The sequence below is a fragment of the Triticum urartu genome, chromosome 5 (assembly GCF_003073215.2).
Source record: "Triticum urartu cultivar G1812 chromosome 5, Tu2.1, whole genome shotgun sequence".
NCBI classification, from domain to species: domain Eukaryota; kingdom Viridiplantae; phylum Streptophyta; class Magnoliopsida; order Poales; family Poaceae; genus Triticum; species Triticum urartu.
This window is the reverse complement of record NC_053026.1, coordinates 330,357,821-330,374,109: the sequence shown is the minus strand read 5'-3', so window position 1 is coordinate 330,374,109 and position 16,289 is coordinate 330,357,821. Positions and strand designations below refer to the sequence as shown.

Genomic DNA, 16,289 nt, shown 5'->3' with positions numbered 1-16,289 from the left:
CTTAAATATATTCCAATAAGACATAGTTTTGATGATACATCAACGATGAAAATGATTCATAATTTGAATATCCCTTAAAAATCATAAATCCTTTCATGACAAACAAAAACATGAAGATAGTAATTGGGCTGGAGTAGCCCCAGCCCAAGACCCTCCCTTGGAAAAAGGGGTTTATTCTCAATAATTCCGTGGTTTTGTTTCATGTGAATTCAGCAAGTCATAGCATATATTTTTTTTGTATTTCTACACTTTTCCAATTACCACATTACAAATCTGGCCTAAATCTTCTGATTTCAGGGTGATTTCATTTCACACAAGAAATTAGACACCGGGGATGGATCCTAACCTTCCTCTACAGATCCAACGGTTCAGAAACGGTGCGTGGGCAAAGCTTTGCTGACACAACCTCACGCAAAAGCCCTGCGAGCCATTCCCCATTATTTACTCTACAGCCAACGAGAGGAAAACCCCAAGTTCACAAAGAGAAGAAGAGGAAAAGCCCAGCAATGTCGGGGCGGCGCGGGCGCGGGCGCGGGCCGCCGACGCAGGCGGACCGCCTGATGCGCGGGGCCATCGACCACTTCGGACGGATGGGCTACGCCGAGGCCGACATCCGCAGCACCGTCGGGCAACTCATCGAGGTTCCCTTCCTTCGCCCTTTTCCGCCTCTCTGTCGTACCCGAATCCCAGTGTTATGTTGGGTTCAATAACCTCGAGGACTGTCCCAGAGATCGGCATTCTGCTGGGAGCATCGATGTTGCTTCTTCCCTTTCTCTATTACCGCGGTTTCCTCGACTGATTGAGGAGTTGGTCGATCGACACTAGTTCGTGAGATTCTTCCTTGTGGTTCCAAGGTCATGATTTGGTGGTCTAATCTAATCAGGTCTATGGTGAGGATGCTTCGTCGTTCCTGAAGGAAGATGACTACCGGGTCGTGCAGGACGCGCTATTTGAGAAGCAGGAGCAGGAAGAGCAGCAGCAGGAGCCTAAAGTGAGCTCCCTTCTCAATTGCACTTCTTGCGCCTATCTCACACGTGTGATTCTTGTTCCTGCTTATTTTTCATGTTTCATCCATCAATTTGATTTGCCTCTTTCTCTAAAAGAAACACAAATAATCTTCATGTTCCCGACCTTACTTTTTGGGTCGACTGATCTGCACTTTTAATGTATTCCAAGTGACAACATGTACACAGTTTCCCAATGCATTGGAAATTGGGAATTCCTTTTCACGGTTTAAAGAAAATTGGAGGGATGCATTTCATTTCATAACAAAGATATAAGTTTGTTCTCTAGTAGTTAATCATTATAGCTCGTTGATGCAACTTCTTTTTTATCCATACAATTCGTTCGTTAATTTCTTTCCATAAGTAGCAGCACACTAAGTTATGAAGGCTACTCTATTGTATGTTAGGGCATCTCTAGCAGATTCCCTATCCTAAAAGTCCAAAATGTATCTCTTATCTCATTTCCTTATAATTTTTAAGGGATTAAACTTTTCTAAATCTAGCAGATCCTTAGATGATTGATGAAATAGTATGCAATTGTTTGAAATGTATGTTACAAGGCTAAAAGAATTGAGCAGAATTTTTGTAGGGACTTAAATATAGAGGATCAGTTAGAAACGGCCACCCTCTAACTCCTTATAATATACTCCAAATATACTCGGGTGTTTCCCCTAAATTATAGGGGATCAGTCAGAGATGCTCTTATCCTGAGAAGTGGCTTCTCTGGACTAAAAATAGGCAATTGGGGAAACTTTTAAGGGATACAAAGTCAATTTTTTGAGGAAGTAAAGGTTTGAGGGATCTGCTAGATAGCACCCTCAAAACAGAAATTGCTCTCTCACATATAACTTTTGAGGGATCTGCTAGAGATGCCCTTAGGCTTCAGGTTTTGGTCCAAGTGTTTACAAACTAACACGTTCTTTGCCCATTGCTTGCTGTTTTAGTTAGGTTAGCTGTAGTTATGTATTATTCACGAAAAAGCTCTCTAGTGTTAGAATAACATGGTATACGGAAGTTGAGTAGGCGAAAATGGAATCTAGTAGGGTTCATTTATTTCCATGATTGATGCATTTTTTCTTGCTGTTGATTTCTTCACCCTTGATTGTCCATACGTTCTCTCATAATTTCCTTGTTTTCTGGTAATTACCTTTTACATTTCGGTGCGTTCTTGACATACAAGCTTAGTTATACATAAAAAGCCAGAGGAAAACGAATTATTTGTTTGATTTCTACATTTATGCTGTTACAGTTGGCTGGTGAACTGGGTCGTGCATTTTAAGTTGTGTTCTATCATGAAGCAATAGAATTCCCTTTTTAACCCTGTCTGGTTCATGGAATTGAGCCCATAATTAGGCAATTGGAATTGAATCTCTTGAATATAAGTTGTTTGGATGTCTTTGAGTTAGAACTGGAGTCGTGCTTCAGTGTCAGATGAATTGTTGGGTAGCCAAATATGCTTCACCATGGAGTATATTTGTATATGCATTCTGGGTTGACAAAAGTGTGTTCCCTGTTGTACCAAACTTTAGTTCAGCTGTTGTGATATAATTTCATGTTTAGCTCTAAACTGAGGCTTTGGGTGCAATTCTTAACTGGTCTTGGTTGGTGTGTAATGCAGCAAAAGGAAGCAGCAATCTCTGAGGCACCAACAGCAAGTGACATGCCAATTGTGGACATGCACAATGAGATGCCACCTGGGGCTGAGTTATCAGTTGAGGGAGCAGACCCTATGCCCATCGACCCGCCTGCTCCTGAGGCTACAATGGCACATCCTGCAGCTACAGGAACTAGTAGAGCAAGGCGTCCCTGCTATGGATGGATTAGCGAATCTGAGAGTGATTCGGACTATGAAGAATACCTCGCCAGTCGACGACAGGCGACGCATGCTCCAATCCCAGGAAGCGGCTGAGTGGATGGAATGTGAAATGAAGCCCCACTTAACTGGTGATGTTTCTGATCTCCTTTTTGTTGACTTTAATTTGATGCTCATAGCCTAATTGCTACGAGTGAGTAACTTCGTATCTCTTGCCATACTTGCGCGTTTTGGATTCAATGGTAAATGCTTGCTGTAGAGTTTACGATTTCCTTAGTCGAAAATGCAGAAGTGTGATATAGTTTGAACGGTGAACGCAAGACTAAACACATTGTAAGCCAGATACATCAAGACGTGTACGATAGTACCCTAAAAGAATGGAGGTCATCAGTTTTGTTTGTACCAAGAACTCATCTGTGAATATAAACCTCATGACTGAAGGATATCAGTTTTGCAGGATGGACCTACTGTCTGCTTATCGCTGTAAGCAGCTTGCTACATGCTTACTGTAGAACTTACGGTTTCCTTGGTTGTGAACACAAAAGTGTGGTCTAGTTTGAACGGTGAACGCAAGACTGCACACATTGTAAACCAGACACATCTACACGTGCACAACACTACCGTAAAAGAATGGAGGTCGTCAGTTTTGTTTGCACCAAGCCTATAAAACTCTTGTATGAACATAAATAAACCTTTTTGACTGGATGATATGATTTTTTTAAGAGTTAACCGACTTCCATTAGTGTATACAAACTTTTTATCCAATTTATGAAATTTTGTTTTCGGTGCTATGGCTGTTCTTTTTATCTAAATAAATGCTTACCTTATGCTGCTCTTGTTAATTGTTATGACAGGCAGGCACATAGCTGACTTTGCTGGGTGGTTGTTGAGGTCGTCTGAAGTATTGGCAATGCTGTATTAGTAATTTAAGTGTACTATATATAGGAGTAAGCACTAAGTTAACACAGCACATATAGTTTGACCAGCGCTATTTGCATTTAAGAACAGCATCGATGCTGCCAGTCAAGAACTAAAATGTCCTAGCTTCGACTGTCATTACTATGAATATTTTGATACGAAAAAGATGTTTGAAATATTATTGATTGATCTCTTACTTGGAGTGAGTTTATAGTAGTATCATCAAGTACAGAATGCTATTGCAAATTGCTCTCCGTCGAGTACTTTTCCCATCCTACTTTGATATTTAACCACTGCCTTAACTCCTTGATGGGATCATATAAATCCCAGTATTCCGCCGTAAAGTTCTGTAAACTCGCCTTGTGTCATTGACATGCTGGACTCAGACGCACGCGTTGACATAACGAGTTGCAGTAGACGGTTTCAGTTTCCCTTTTGCAGTGGCACATACAAGGATTTGAAGCACGCAGCCATTTTACTTTAGAAGTTTAGAGCAATATCTGTTTTTCTTGTTCCCTTTCTGCAACTAGTTTTCCTTCTCTGTGTGTTCTCTGATGTACGTTGACTGAGCAATAAGCGAAGTTGCAGTATATCCTCGCTTATTCCTATCATTTTTAGTAGTAAAGGTTTGGTTGAATGTAACCTGCAATAACTCGTAACATCGCCGATGCACAGCACAACGCAAGAGGTGACAAATACAGGGGCACAAGTTGCTGTGTCAGACCAATATATAATTCCTAACAAACCAAACCAGAGTCATTCGACTTGCCACTTTCAGTACCAACATACAGAAAATAATACTATAAAGGAAACAAGCACAAGGCATCCAACTTCCACCATCCTTCTTGCAAATCTTTATGTAGAAGAACACACCAACCGTTGGCATCTCTCCAGTCAGACCAAGGACGGCTGAAACATGAAACCTCGCGCTCACTTCTTCCAGGAAGAATGGTGGCCACTCACTCACTCACTAACTCCACCACCTCTACATTCACATCTCACTTTATAGGCACAGGAAATTTACACCCAAAGACAAGTCACCCTACATATACTTGTCGATCCCGTGGCTAGGTAAAAACGAAGCACGAAGGAGATCCCATCAAGCCTTTAGCCGCATTGTTAGCTGTGTAGGTCCGTGAACCAACCGTGTCAGTCAATGTGAAGCCGGAGAAAAAAGAGAAGCCCGTTTCACATCACTTTCTGAGGTTTATGAGTGATAAGTAGCTGGGGTCTGGGCCTGGCCCTCGTGATCGTTTCATCGCTGTGGCGGATCATCTCGGACAGTTTCCAGGGCTTCTGCCACTTCCACTTGAACTGCAGTAGCCACTGGTGGTGGCTCCTTTTCCATCTCCACAGTTTTCCTGATTGTCCTGATATCGAAACCTTCTTGCCGACAGGCAACTGCGCGATAGGAACCATCTGCATTGAAGATCATCAACCAGAAAATGTATATGAGACAGAGAGACATGGCAAGGCAAAAGGAGCTATCAGGCTGTAAGATGTAAAACCTTGAGTTGTTTGTTCGATGCAGCTACGCCTTTGCTGGGGCTATTTACAATTCCAGCAGAGTACTTCAGCTGCTTCTGTGCAGGAACTGCAACCGGGGATAGTGGTGTGTTGGAGTCATCCGCAGTGTGCTTCGCGGAGCCATTTACACTTCCCTACAAGGTTTATGGAAATTCATTAAAAATTGCACGCTATATGTCGAATGTCCATGATCAAAATCAGGTCCCATGTCTTGTAGCAATTGTTTTTTTTTCATGAAAACTCTAAGCTGTGTTATAGTCAGTCTGACCCTAAATGTAGATCGTCTTGGACACATTACCAAACGAATTATTTGAAAACATGCTTCTTTTAAAATAGATGATTGTATATTATTAAAGTATATTCCATTATGGTCCTACTAGTATCAATTTGTTGTTGTTGTTAATGTCGACAATTCTCTCTGTATTGGTGGTAAATATCTGAAAATGTTGGACTATCATAGAAATAGAATCTAAAAATTATATATATTTGGGAGAAAAGGGAGTAGATGTTTATCCATGCTGTTCATAGATCAAATGTATGGTTTGAAGGATTCATATGGTTGCAAGCTGTGAGAAATCGCACCGGAGGAGTAGTAGCCATGGGAGCTGTCTGCTCTTTCTGCTTGCTCTGCTTTTCAAGTTCCCTCCTGCGTGATTCACTGTGTCGAAGGATGCCCACAAGCTCCGTCATTTGCTCCTTCATTTCCTTGATCTCAATTTCTTTTTCCCTTACTTCACATCTGTTTTCAGCAACAAAGAGAATATCACTCTTTGTTTCAAGATAATATATTAATGAAGTTGGCTTCGAAAGAATCGAACTTTCAGAAGGAAAAAAAATCACAAAAAGGCTAAGTGTCTCCGTTTCATTCATCCATGACATATTGTAACTCTTGAAAGAAAATGATAAACCAAAATTTTAAGTTTGGGTTTACTATCAGCTATCTCTTAGAAAAGAAGGGTGTTTTTAGTTTCAGGGTCTACAAATGATGAAGTCTAAGCAGTATGGATGATGGATGATATTTTGTTTCCTTCACAGAAGTTGATGCCATAGTATGAAACCATGAAGATGCCATAATAACCTTGCATCCGCAGCAACACTAAAGATGTACTGCAGCAAACTCTTTGCTTCTCCCATTGACCGCAACTGATTCCAACGACCACGCCCCGAGAAAGTACGCTCTCTTTCCTCAGCCTCTGAAAGTTGAGAAGCCATCGCGACAAGAGTATTTGAAGAGATTGTGACCATGCTCTCAAGTGATGCTATCCTAGCTTGTCGGGCATTTGGTGACAAGGTATTTGTCCTGCGAAAAAGAGTTGCAGTCAAGACATGCATGGCCATTTAGAAGTCCTGAATACAGTATGGGAAATTGCGAACTAAATATGTTCAATCGTATTTACAGGAAATTGGATTGTAGATCTGGACACAGTAACAGGAAACTTATTTTATATGGGCTAAAACTACTGTGATAATAAATAGATATGTGATGGAAAGATACCTTGAGTACATAAGAAAACAAGGAGAGAACAATTACCTTGAGTTTCCATTCTTCCCTCTTGGCGGACTAGCATCTTCTTTCTTCAAAATGGCAAGCTCCTCGCCAAGTAAAGCACGCCTTTAAAACCATATTATTTTGAAAGTCATAAATTATGCAAAAAATGTAAACTGTATCTGCAATAAACAATTGAGTAGCAAAAATGAACCACACAACACATACAATTGAGACTGTTTCTCGTATTCGTTTCGGACTTCGTGGACATGAACCATGACTTCTAACTCTTGATCTAGCCACTTTTGCAACGATTTCTCACTCATCTGTTTTACAAAAGAATATGTTGAGGGGTATGTGCGAAATAAACATCGGAATTTATAGGGCAAGTATGAATAAATCTTACATGAGAGCCAGGAGAAGTGCCATTCATGCCAGCTATTTTTGGAGGAAAGAAGAACAATGGAGTGTTGTTAGATAGGAAGTATTAATTATGCTGCAAATAATAATGTCATGATGCAGAGAGACTGAGAGAGGTACCTGAATTATCACGCCCTGAAGATTTCCGAGCTTCAAGTATCTCTTTCAGCCTTTTGGTAGCCATGGCAGCTTCTTCAGTCTTCCTTTGAAGAACCTATAGTACAAAAAGTGCCGTATTGTTATTCAACTGATATATAATACTCCCTCCAATCCAAAATAAGTGTCGCAGCTTTGAACTAAGGTTCAATCTCAGTTCAAAACTCCAACACTTATTATGGATTAGAGGGAGTATATAAAGAGCCTTTTGCTAGTTATGTCCTTAATCGTATTTGTTGGTTTTGGCATTTATCAGTCTTGAAGGGACATGACTACTCAGTAAGCACCGGATCAACAAAAACAAGCATGCCAAACTTACCAATTTTTGCCTCTGAGTAAGTGCTTGAAGTTTGTGGCGTTCATACTCATTTCTTCGTCCCTCCTTCCGCAACTGCACATAGGAAACAGAATGAAAACCATGCTTCTCAAAATGACCTCTGGAATATCCGATTCCATCTATAAAAAATATTACAACAGAAGCATCATAAACACTGCATGCATACCAAGTCTAAATATCTAACTTAATCTTATTCAACATTTTTAAAGGCCATATTATAGAATTAGAAGTAAATCATTTCTGAAAATACGTTTTGTTCATGTGCTAGGGTGCCCCTGCAAACAAAGAGAAGCATGGATATCTAAGTAAGCTATGATAAAAATGCCCATCATTGTTACATGGACCACATTTGGATTGAACTAGAATCTGCCACACAGTAATTCTGCAGTATTTGCACTAACTATGCAACGAACTATCCATACCTGCAAAAGTTCTTTTTCACGGGAAGCCTTCCATTGCCGGAACTGTTCTGCTTCTTGTTTGATCTTGTGTTGTAGTTGAACCTGAAACCATAAAAGATTGCATTAATATGAATGAAGTATTATTAACAATACATAGAAATGATGTAGAAAATGATGCAGTTATCACAGACAAGCTGACAAAGGAAAGGCAACCTTCTGTGACTTTATAAAATGGATTTCCTCTTGCAGTTTCTTAGCAGCTTCATCACTCTTCTGCTTTTCTTTCAGAAGTTGAACTTGGCTCTCCTGCTTTTTCTTGAGTTCTAGAATCTGCAGGTCCGGTATTTTATGACTAACATGTACTAGATTGTGAAAATTACTAGAACACATTAAGAAGAACCATTTACCTGTGCTTCAAAGGTTTTAAGTTTTTGCAGTTGGGCATCTCGCACCTTATGTGTCTGCCCATCTGCATTTAGGCTTTCAACTTCAGCCAACAACCTGTCCCTCTCTTTCTGAAACGTGTTCAAATTTCCTTGTAAGATTAGCATTTTTCGTGGATATGCAACTGTTTTTGACTGAGTATAGTAGTTTGAAGATTTTATGACAAACCTGTACAGCTCTTTTCTCTTCTTCAAGTTCCATAAGTTTCTTTCCAAAGTGTTGCTTAAGTGCAACAGTATCATGCCCATACCCTTTCATCTCAGACTGCAAAGTGTTCGGGACAAATTTGTGGTAAGGTTATTGGCAAGCATAATCAGAATGCAAGAGTAAAGTTAACTCAGGAAACAGATCAGAATAATGTATGTATAATGTGTTGCTCTTTCAAGTTAATATAGTAATCATTGGCACACAATTAATGACCTTCACAACCTCATGAATCATGCATTTTGAAATCAACTTTACCAAGACAAGGACAAGGTTGGCTTTGCCGCTGATCCTAGTATAGAACAGAAGGCCACAAAACAAAGGGTTGGGGAAGTGAATGCATATTCATGTGTGCGTGAACATTAACTCGTATACATTTTATTGATTTTTAAACGGTTATTTTATGTACATGGTGAAATAGTTTTCAGTGTCCGCGTTGCATACCTCCTTTTTCTCCAGTTGTTTGTTTAATTCATTCAACTCTTTGCCTAAGCTATCCTGCAGCATTGTGTGTTCCCATTCTTTGGCTACTTCATCGTCAATATCTTTAGGGTTGCCTTCTGCAGGTAGGGACAATTAGTGCCATACAAGCATAGCAAGAAAACAAAGATAAATTCGAGATTTAGTCATGGTTTGAGAAGCAACCAAAGAACTACAAGATTCTAAGATTACCTCGTACAGAATCAGTCATAAGGACATCAAATGGCTCCGTACTTTGCAAGCTTCGTTTGAGCCCTTCACCTTTGGTGTAGCCACTTACAGTTTTCTGAAACAAAGAGTAAAACAAGTGAGATACATATGGTCTAGCTATAAAATTTCAAGTGTAACTACATGGAAAACAAAGTAGTAGATAATAATGTTATGTTGTTTCTCGTTTTCCCTTTGTGAGAACATACATATAGTGTGAAAGGAGCAGTGGAAGTGCAAGTATATCATTGTTCACAAATGTAAAATTTCCAAAAACAGGCTTAAGAAGTATAATTGACATACATGTAGTTCAGGTTCGCATGGATCACTGTGAACATGGTTGCGAAGGCCATAAAGTTCCCGGCAAAGGTCTTCATTTGTGTGTTCAAGCCATGAGATCCTTTCCCTGAGACCCTGAAAATTGATATCTTGTTATTCCAATTCTTAGTGCGAGTGACTGCGTTCCACAGTCCAAATTTTGCTGATGACATTGCAAACAGATTGTAAAACATTTACCTGAACATCATCTGATCCTACTCCTCCTCCGCGAGCTAAAACTAGCTCTGCTTGCAAGTACTCGAGTTGCTGGCGCATCCTTTTCATCTCATCAGCAATAGGATTCCTGTTGACCTGGAAATCAGGGAAGCAAATAGCAAAAAGTCAAGTAACCATCAGGGAGAAAAGCTTATCAATTTAATAAAGAAAGTGTAGGTACATGTCTGATATGTTTCTAGGGAGGCTAAAGATGACAAACTCACAATTGGTTTGTTCTGAATATTACGTGCCCGGTTAGCGTATTTCAATGTGTTCAGTGTTTCTTCAGCATTAATATCTGCTGGGCTAATACAGGCTGCAGGAGAGAATATAGACATAAGTCAGTTCAATGTAAGTTCAGTCGGGCCAGTTAGTAAAATATAAGCTTAACGACCATATATAAGAACTGGTCTTTCCTTTGAAATAAATTAAATGAAATGACTAAATCATATCATGGGATTCATACATTTTGAGATGATACATTTTGAACCTTGATATGCCAATTCTGGAACTTTTACAGAACTTTAGATATTGTGGGAGATCGGCACTTATTATTGTAAACATTAAGAATAAGAAATTAAGTGGTATCCAGTAAAATGAGTTACCTATCATTACAGTCTTGCTGTTTCCACCGAGTGAGTCCTGTTCACAAAACAGAAATGGATAAGAAGTAGTTAGTATTAGGACAAAAGATAATATAGTAAACCACATCTGATGCTGAAGCAGCAGTTGACCTGATCCTATTTAACAGAACATAGCAATGAAATCAATGGCACTTAAAGGCCACATCTGTTCAGTTGCATGAGAAGAATATAACCTGCAGAAGGCGAGTGAGTTTGCTGTCCCGGTAAGGTACATGTGCACCTTCTTTCCTCTTTTTCTCATCTCCAAGAGCACTTATGACGTTGCCAAGGGCCAGAAGTCCTCTGTTGATGTGAACACCTGGTGACACAAGGCATAAATTACCTTTAGTTTGGGGACGAGATCATGCATCAATGGTCGTCTAAAACAGAAAAACATGCGAAGTACACACCTTCCTTGAACCGAAGGCCATCTGAACCAGTTCTCTTGGCCCGTTCCGACCCCGCAAGATCTACCAAGTGGAGCTTGGCACATAGATAATCGTCATTCATCTCTTCAATAGGCATTCCATCTGATGCCATGATGGGGTCTGCTTTGCGCATCTGCTCCAATGTGATTGTGAAGATGGCATGGGAACGACTATTACATGCCGAAACAAAAAAAAAGCATAAAGTTGATTAAAACAACATGAATAATTCTCTAATCTGAAACTGTATCCAGCACTGATTGCGCGTGTCTAATCTGAATGATGTTTACTTGTTTTCTCTTTTCATCACATCAAATCAGTTATGAGTGAGTGATTAAAAGGCTTTATCTTTTAAAAGATAGTGATGATTGTGCCAATGTTGCTAACCTTGATTGGTTGTTCATGTTGGTGCTCCCAGTGGCGCGGCTCAGCGAACCTTGTTCAAGGCATGTGGTCATTTCCTTCTGAGTGGTGACATGCACTTCGGTCGACCCCGACAGGGTTATGACCCCGTTTGACCCCTCCCGAATCTGCACCGGAGGTTTCCCCGGCACGGACAACTTCCCGGTGTGCCCATTGCCATTCTCAACTTTGCCAGCAGTAACAGTAGCAGGGTCAAGCAAATCCCGCACCTCTTCTTTCAGGATCTGTCCAAGACAAGTGTTTATAGCATATTCAAATAAATTCTCTAGGGGACTGTCTGTCAGTTCAGAGAGGCAACTGCATTTGATCAGGTTCGAGCATTGCTTCCCATGTGTTTACCTCGATGAAGGAAACGCGTAGCTGGAAGTCCACTTGATTTTTCAGCTTCTCGATCTTGTCGAACAATGCCGCCATGGCTCGCGGGATGATCCCGACGTGCGTCCCCTCCTTGCACGCCGTCCCCATGGTGTACGTCTTCCCCGAGCCCGTCTAGCGAAAAGAAAAAGAAAAAAAATTGAAAACAGTTAGACCTGAAATGAAATGACCAGCATTTTTGCGGGGTTTTATCATTTCGACTCCACCGTAAATAAATTGCCAAAGGAACAGTCGACATTTGCTTGGGGTTTTGCTTGTGGGGGCAAGCAAGAAAGCCCCATAATGGCAGAAGCAGGTGAGCTGGACTGGGAGAAAAGGGTTTGCAGCTCCGGCAGCGCCACATGATGTGCTGCTGGCTTTTTGCCACCCCCCAACGTGGTGGTCCAGGCACCATATCATGTGGGTCTTTGCTCTGAATGAATGGCACATGGGACTGGGATGGATGGAAAAAAAATGAATGATTGACCGACTGACCTGGCCGTAGGCGAGCACGGTGGCGTTGTAGCCCTGGAAGAGGCCCTCCACCAGCGGCGCCACGCACTCGTCGAACATGGCCGTCGACGGCGTGCCGGAGCTGCCGTAGACGTGGTCGAAGGTGAAGGAGTGGGTGCCGATCTGGACCTGCATTCACCCATCATTCATTCATTCAGCAACAGAAAAAGGTCCAAGTTACTACTACCACAACAGCATCTCATCATTGCCTTGCTAACGCTAGTAATAAAGAGTTGGGCGGAAAGAAAGTCACTTTCCATCTAATACCCATCTTGATTCTTGACCCGAAAATTGCCTCACCAAAAAAGAAATCATCACACACACACACACACACACACACACACAGAGAGAGAGAGAGAGAGAGAGAGAGAGAGAGAGAGAGAGAGAGGGAGAGAGATCAAGGTGAGATTGGTGGGAAAGCCAAGAAAGATGAGGAAGAATGTGCCACTGACAGCTGGAGATGCATGCAGATGAATCACAGGAGAAAATAAAATATTACTACTACCACATAGGTGAAAGTAAGATAAGCCAGATCTCACTCACCCAGGCTCAGGGTGGAACGGGGAACCCAATCCATCAGAATTTGGGGGAGGTTAACAAATGATAAAAAAAACCTTTCTCGAAGAAGAAATGGAAACAAGCTTGGATTGAATTGGGAGAGCTGAAAGGGACCGGATCAACAAACAGCCGGGAGCGCAAGTGCGTGACGCAGACAGGATTCCTGCCCAGATAAAGAAGAGCACCAACGCCATCAGGATCGGACGCAACTCCGCACCAGAAATGTGATATGAACAACTCTGGCACTGCCGACAGGGGAAATTTCTTTTCTCCAGGGGATGGCGAAAAAGGAGGAGGGAAAAAGGGGGCACGCCCATCTCTGTCACGGCGGGCTAAATCGGGGAAGCAAGCAAGCAACCTAGATTCTCGTCGCTGAATTCGAGATGTTCTTGATGGCCGAAATTGGGGTGGATCGATTGGTTTCTTGTGAGCTCGGCTGTTCTTGAACCGGACAGAGAGAAACAGAGGAGATGGAAAGTCCTTTTCTTTTATTTATTTCTTGCCGAAATCTGGTGCTGAAACCCTCAAACATCGGCCAAAAATGTCAATCCGGTCTCTGAATTTTATGGAACAAAATGAATAAAAAAACGCAGCCGTGTGGTTTCTCTTTCTTTCTTTTTTTGTGAGATAAGAAAACACGAGAGAGTTTATCGTACTGGCAGAACTGGATTGAACAGCAGTCAATCTATCTTGTCTCTGCACTGAGACATGCACTGCCGCCAGTGAATGAAGAAACCAAAAACAAGAACGAGAGGGAGAAAACAACACAAACACAAGCACAAAACTTCCATCATACCGAGCGAAACAGAGGGAAAAGCCTAGTAAATTGAGTGAAGAAAGCTCGTTCATACCTGTGGCTTGCCGGGGACGACGGTGACGCAGTCCTTACAGCCCTGCAGCTTCTCGTCGCCGATGAGCGGGCGGGCGTGGACCGCCACCTTGACGCAGCAATCCTCGCCGTGCTCCATTGTCATCTCGTCTGCTGCCACCGATCATACAACAACAACCACCACCACCACAACCGCGACAAGCGACGCACCAACCGAGAAGAAGATGTGCTGCTGTTGGGAATGCGGCCGGGTTCCTTTTCTTCTCTTGCAACAAGGCAATAAGACAAGGCGGGAAGGAGGGAGGGGAGGAGTGAAGCAAGGATTAAAGGGAAGAGGGGATGGCGACCGGTGAGTAACAGCAGCGGCCACTACTACTCCTGCTAGCACCGCCGATCAATCCTCCTGCTCCTGCCCCTGCCACACCACCATCATGGTTTCTTGGGTTGTACTGCAATCCCTCTCTGTATCTCTCTACCCGTGTACTATGGAGGATGGATGGATGGATGGATGGAGTTGGGGGATTCAGATGGAGATGGGTTTCAGGTGGATGGTGTGGTGAAAAGGGAAAAGGAGAAAGAAAAGCTCCGGGGGAACTTGACCCTCACTCCTGCGCAAGCGAGCGCAACCACTTGCACTTCCACCACCGGCACGCCAGACGCCGCTCCCTCCCTCTCCCTGATCCAACCGCCGCAGCTCCACCGATCTCTACAAATGCTGCTCTTGCTCCGAGGAAGCCAGGCCGATCTTGGGGCTTGGATCTTGCTTGGTGGTGGTGTTCTTGGGAGGGATGGAACGGGGGGCGTTTGGTGGTGGGTGGAAATGCAATGCGAATGGAGGAGGACGATCGATGCGGTGCTGTGCTGGGCTGGGTGTGTAGGTGGGGGTGTGTGCCTCTCCTTTAACCAATTACAATTATTAATCTCTCCTTTCTTTTTCTGCTTTTGGTGAGCGAGTGAGTGAGAGGAGAGTGCTGCTGCCGCTGCTGCCTGGCTGTGAATTCTGTGAATTCTGTGATTGTTACCGCTGTCTATGTCTACTATGTGTCTGTCTGTCTGTCCCTGCAACAAGGACGCCCCATCTCTATGGTTGTTAGCCAGCCACCGCACTACACTGGTATAACAGCTGAAGAAAATATGCTCCGGGTACTCTCCCTGCCCTGCCCGATGCGTATGATTCGCAGGCGCCATGTCTCCCTGCCTGCCTCTTGACATGCTAGCAATTTCAGGAGCTTTGAGACCTGAATTTAATTGGGACGTCATTGCTCCTAAAATCCCTCCCTGCCTTCTTTCGTGCAAGCCATTTTCCAAAAAAATTCATGCAAGCCCTTTTTACTATCACGTCCCTCCGTTCACTAGTATAACAAGACGTTTTGGATATTTCAATTTGAACTACTTATTCATAATTCTTGTCGTGGTTTTAGTTCAAAATTCGAGCTAAAATCACGACAAGATTTACCAAATGGAGGGAATACATACGAACTGAAATGAATTAACAAACACACTAAAACGTGTCTACATACATTTGATTTAGAAACAAAGTTAGAACATCTTATAATAGTGAATGAAGGGAGTACATGTTTAAGTATTCCACGTGTCTTCTTGCTTTGGATTGCTATTTATTTAGCTTTACATTCTTTGTTTTGATTCAATTTACGTCTCTGGAATTTCTAGAGATCCTTCACAATACATGTTTTCTTCTCTTTTTCCGTTTTGACAGGATGCCAGTTTCCTTTTCGATTGACCGGTTTTTACCCGGTTCACTACGGTTTCATCCTAATCAGTTGTGTCAACCATGCCATCTCTTTTCTCTCTTTAAGCTAAAAAATACCACGTTTCTCTCAAATTGTACGACAATTGGTCACCGAATTATTCCGGATTTACTGTAACCTTTTCAGTTTTGAACCCTAAATTGCAATTTGAAACTAAAACGTAAAGACTCTCAAAATTGTATGTTTTTACCAGATTCTTCATTGGAAATATTTCCATTTTACTGGGCATTTTATATTATTCTTTTGTATAATTGAGTTTTCCAAGTTTTTCTAGCTACAAAGGAAGGAAATAAATGACATGCATAGAAAAAAACGACATGGCACTGTTGTCTAGCGTAAAACCGGAGTCAAACACGTAAAAAGGTCAAATAAGAAAGAAGTCTTAGAGTTCATAGGGTCAATTGAACCAAAACTAATTCACAACTGTGATGTAAACTCTAATACTAGGTAAAATGTGCTTTTCAACCAAGGAAACCATTTATTACAACTCCCGTTCCTTATATTAAGTTGTTTAGTCATTGAGTTGTCCTTGGTTTCGTAACATGGCAGTGGCTTTACACATGTTAGCATAAATGCAAAAAAAAGGAAAAATTGAGACGACAAAGAAAAGTGAAAAAAGACCAATAAATTTGACAACGATAATCCAAGATGGACAAAATTTTATTGGGCATAAACAATGTTATAGAATGTTTCTAAAAATAATAGCAATACGATGTGCTATATTTTTCCTTCAGTTATTGGGCGTAAATTTATTCCATACCTAAAGTGCCCATTTTCCCAAAATTTCATGACCCCCCCTTAACAAAAATTGTACTCCCTCCATTTCCTTTTGCTTCACACTTAAGATTTGTCTTAAGTCAAACT

At 41.8% G+C, this 16,289-nt stretch overlaps 2 protein-coding genes across 4 annotated transcripts; one reads left to right on the top strand and one right to left on the bottom strand.

Moving 5' to 3' along the window:
• The first annotated feature begins 404 nt into the window (after window positions 1-404).
• On the top strand, window positions 405-3,931 carry LOC125508865. 2 transcript variants are annotated; one of them, XM_048673662.1, is made up of 4 exons: window positions 405-641; window positions 884-991; window positions 2,623-2,948; window positions 3,676-3,931. In XM_048673662.1, exons 1-3 carry the CDS (start codon window positions 507-509, stop codon window positions 2,911-2,913), a joined length of 534 nt encoding a protein of 177 aa, XP_048529619.1. In that variant the 5' UTR covers window positions 405-506; the 3' UTR covers window positions 2,914-2,948; window positions 3,676-3,931. The 2 variants fall into 2 exon arrangements, with proteins under 2 accessions (XP_048529619.1, XP_048529618.1); XM_048673661.1 differs by having other exon boundaries at window positions 3,672-3,931.
• A 504-nt stretch (window positions 3,932-4,435) lies between these two features.
• Window positions 4,436-14,541, bottom strand: LOC125508864 (kinesin-like protein KIN-4A). Of its 2 annotated transcripts, none has more exons than XM_048673658.1 (25): window positions 13,679-14,541; window positions 12,252-12,398; window positions 11,742-11,891; window positions 11,367-11,626; window positions 10,965-11,152; window positions 10,749-10,873; window positions 10,537-10,573; window positions 10,156-10,247; window positions 9,914-10,027; window positions 9,701-9,811; window positions 9,383-9,476; window positions 9,155-9,270; window positions 8,675-8,770; window positions 8,470-8,577; window positions 8,276-8,392; window positions 8,084-8,164; window positions 7,644-7,715; window positions 7,289-7,382; window positions 7,155-7,186; window positions 6,977-7,074; window positions 6,794-6,874; window positions 6,341-6,562; window positions 5,845-6,001; window positions 5,244-5,396; window positions 4,436-5,154 (listed from the first exon to the last, which is right to left on the bottom strand). In XM_048673658.1, exons 1-25 carry the CDS (start codon window positions 13,799-13,801, stop codon window positions 4,924-4,926), a joined length of 3,099 nt encoding a protein of 1,032 aa, XP_048529615.1. In that variant the 5' UTR covers window positions 13,802-14,541; the 3' UTR covers window positions 4,436-4,923. The 2 variants fall into 2 exon arrangements, with proteins under 2 accessions (XP_048529615.1, XP_048529617.1); XM_048673660.1 differs by having other exon boundaries at window positions 9,155-9,267.
• Between the last annotated feature and the right edge of the window lie 1,748 nt (window positions 14,542-16,289).

Bases quoted from the DNA above. Each gene is read 5' to 3' on its own strand.
- LOC125508865 (XM_048673662.1), top strand. From the start codon at position 507: ATGTCGGGGCGGCGCGGGCGCGGGCGCGGGCCGCCGACGCAGGCGGAC. The intron at 642-883 runs GTTCCCTTCCTT...TAATCTAATCAG, and splicing joins CCGTCGGGCAACTCATCGAG to GTCTATGGTGAGGATGCTTC. The intron at 992-2,622 runs GTGAGCTCCCTT...TGTGTAATGCAG, and splicing joins AGCAGCAGCAGGAGCCTAAA to CAAAAGGAAGCAGCAATCTC.
- LOC125508864 (XM_048673658.1), bottom strand. From the start codon at position 13,801: ATGACAATGGAGCACGGCGAGGATTGCTGCGTCAAGGTGGCGGTCCAC. The intron at 11,892-12,251 runs GTCAGTCGGTCA...TCTTTTCGCTAG, and splicing joins CCGTGCTCGCCTACGGCCAG to ACGGGCTCGGGGAAGACGTA. The intron at 9,812-9,913 runs GTAAATGTTTTA...ATCAATTTTCAG, and splicing joins TAGGATCAGATGATGTTCAG to GGTCTCAGGGAAAGGATCTC.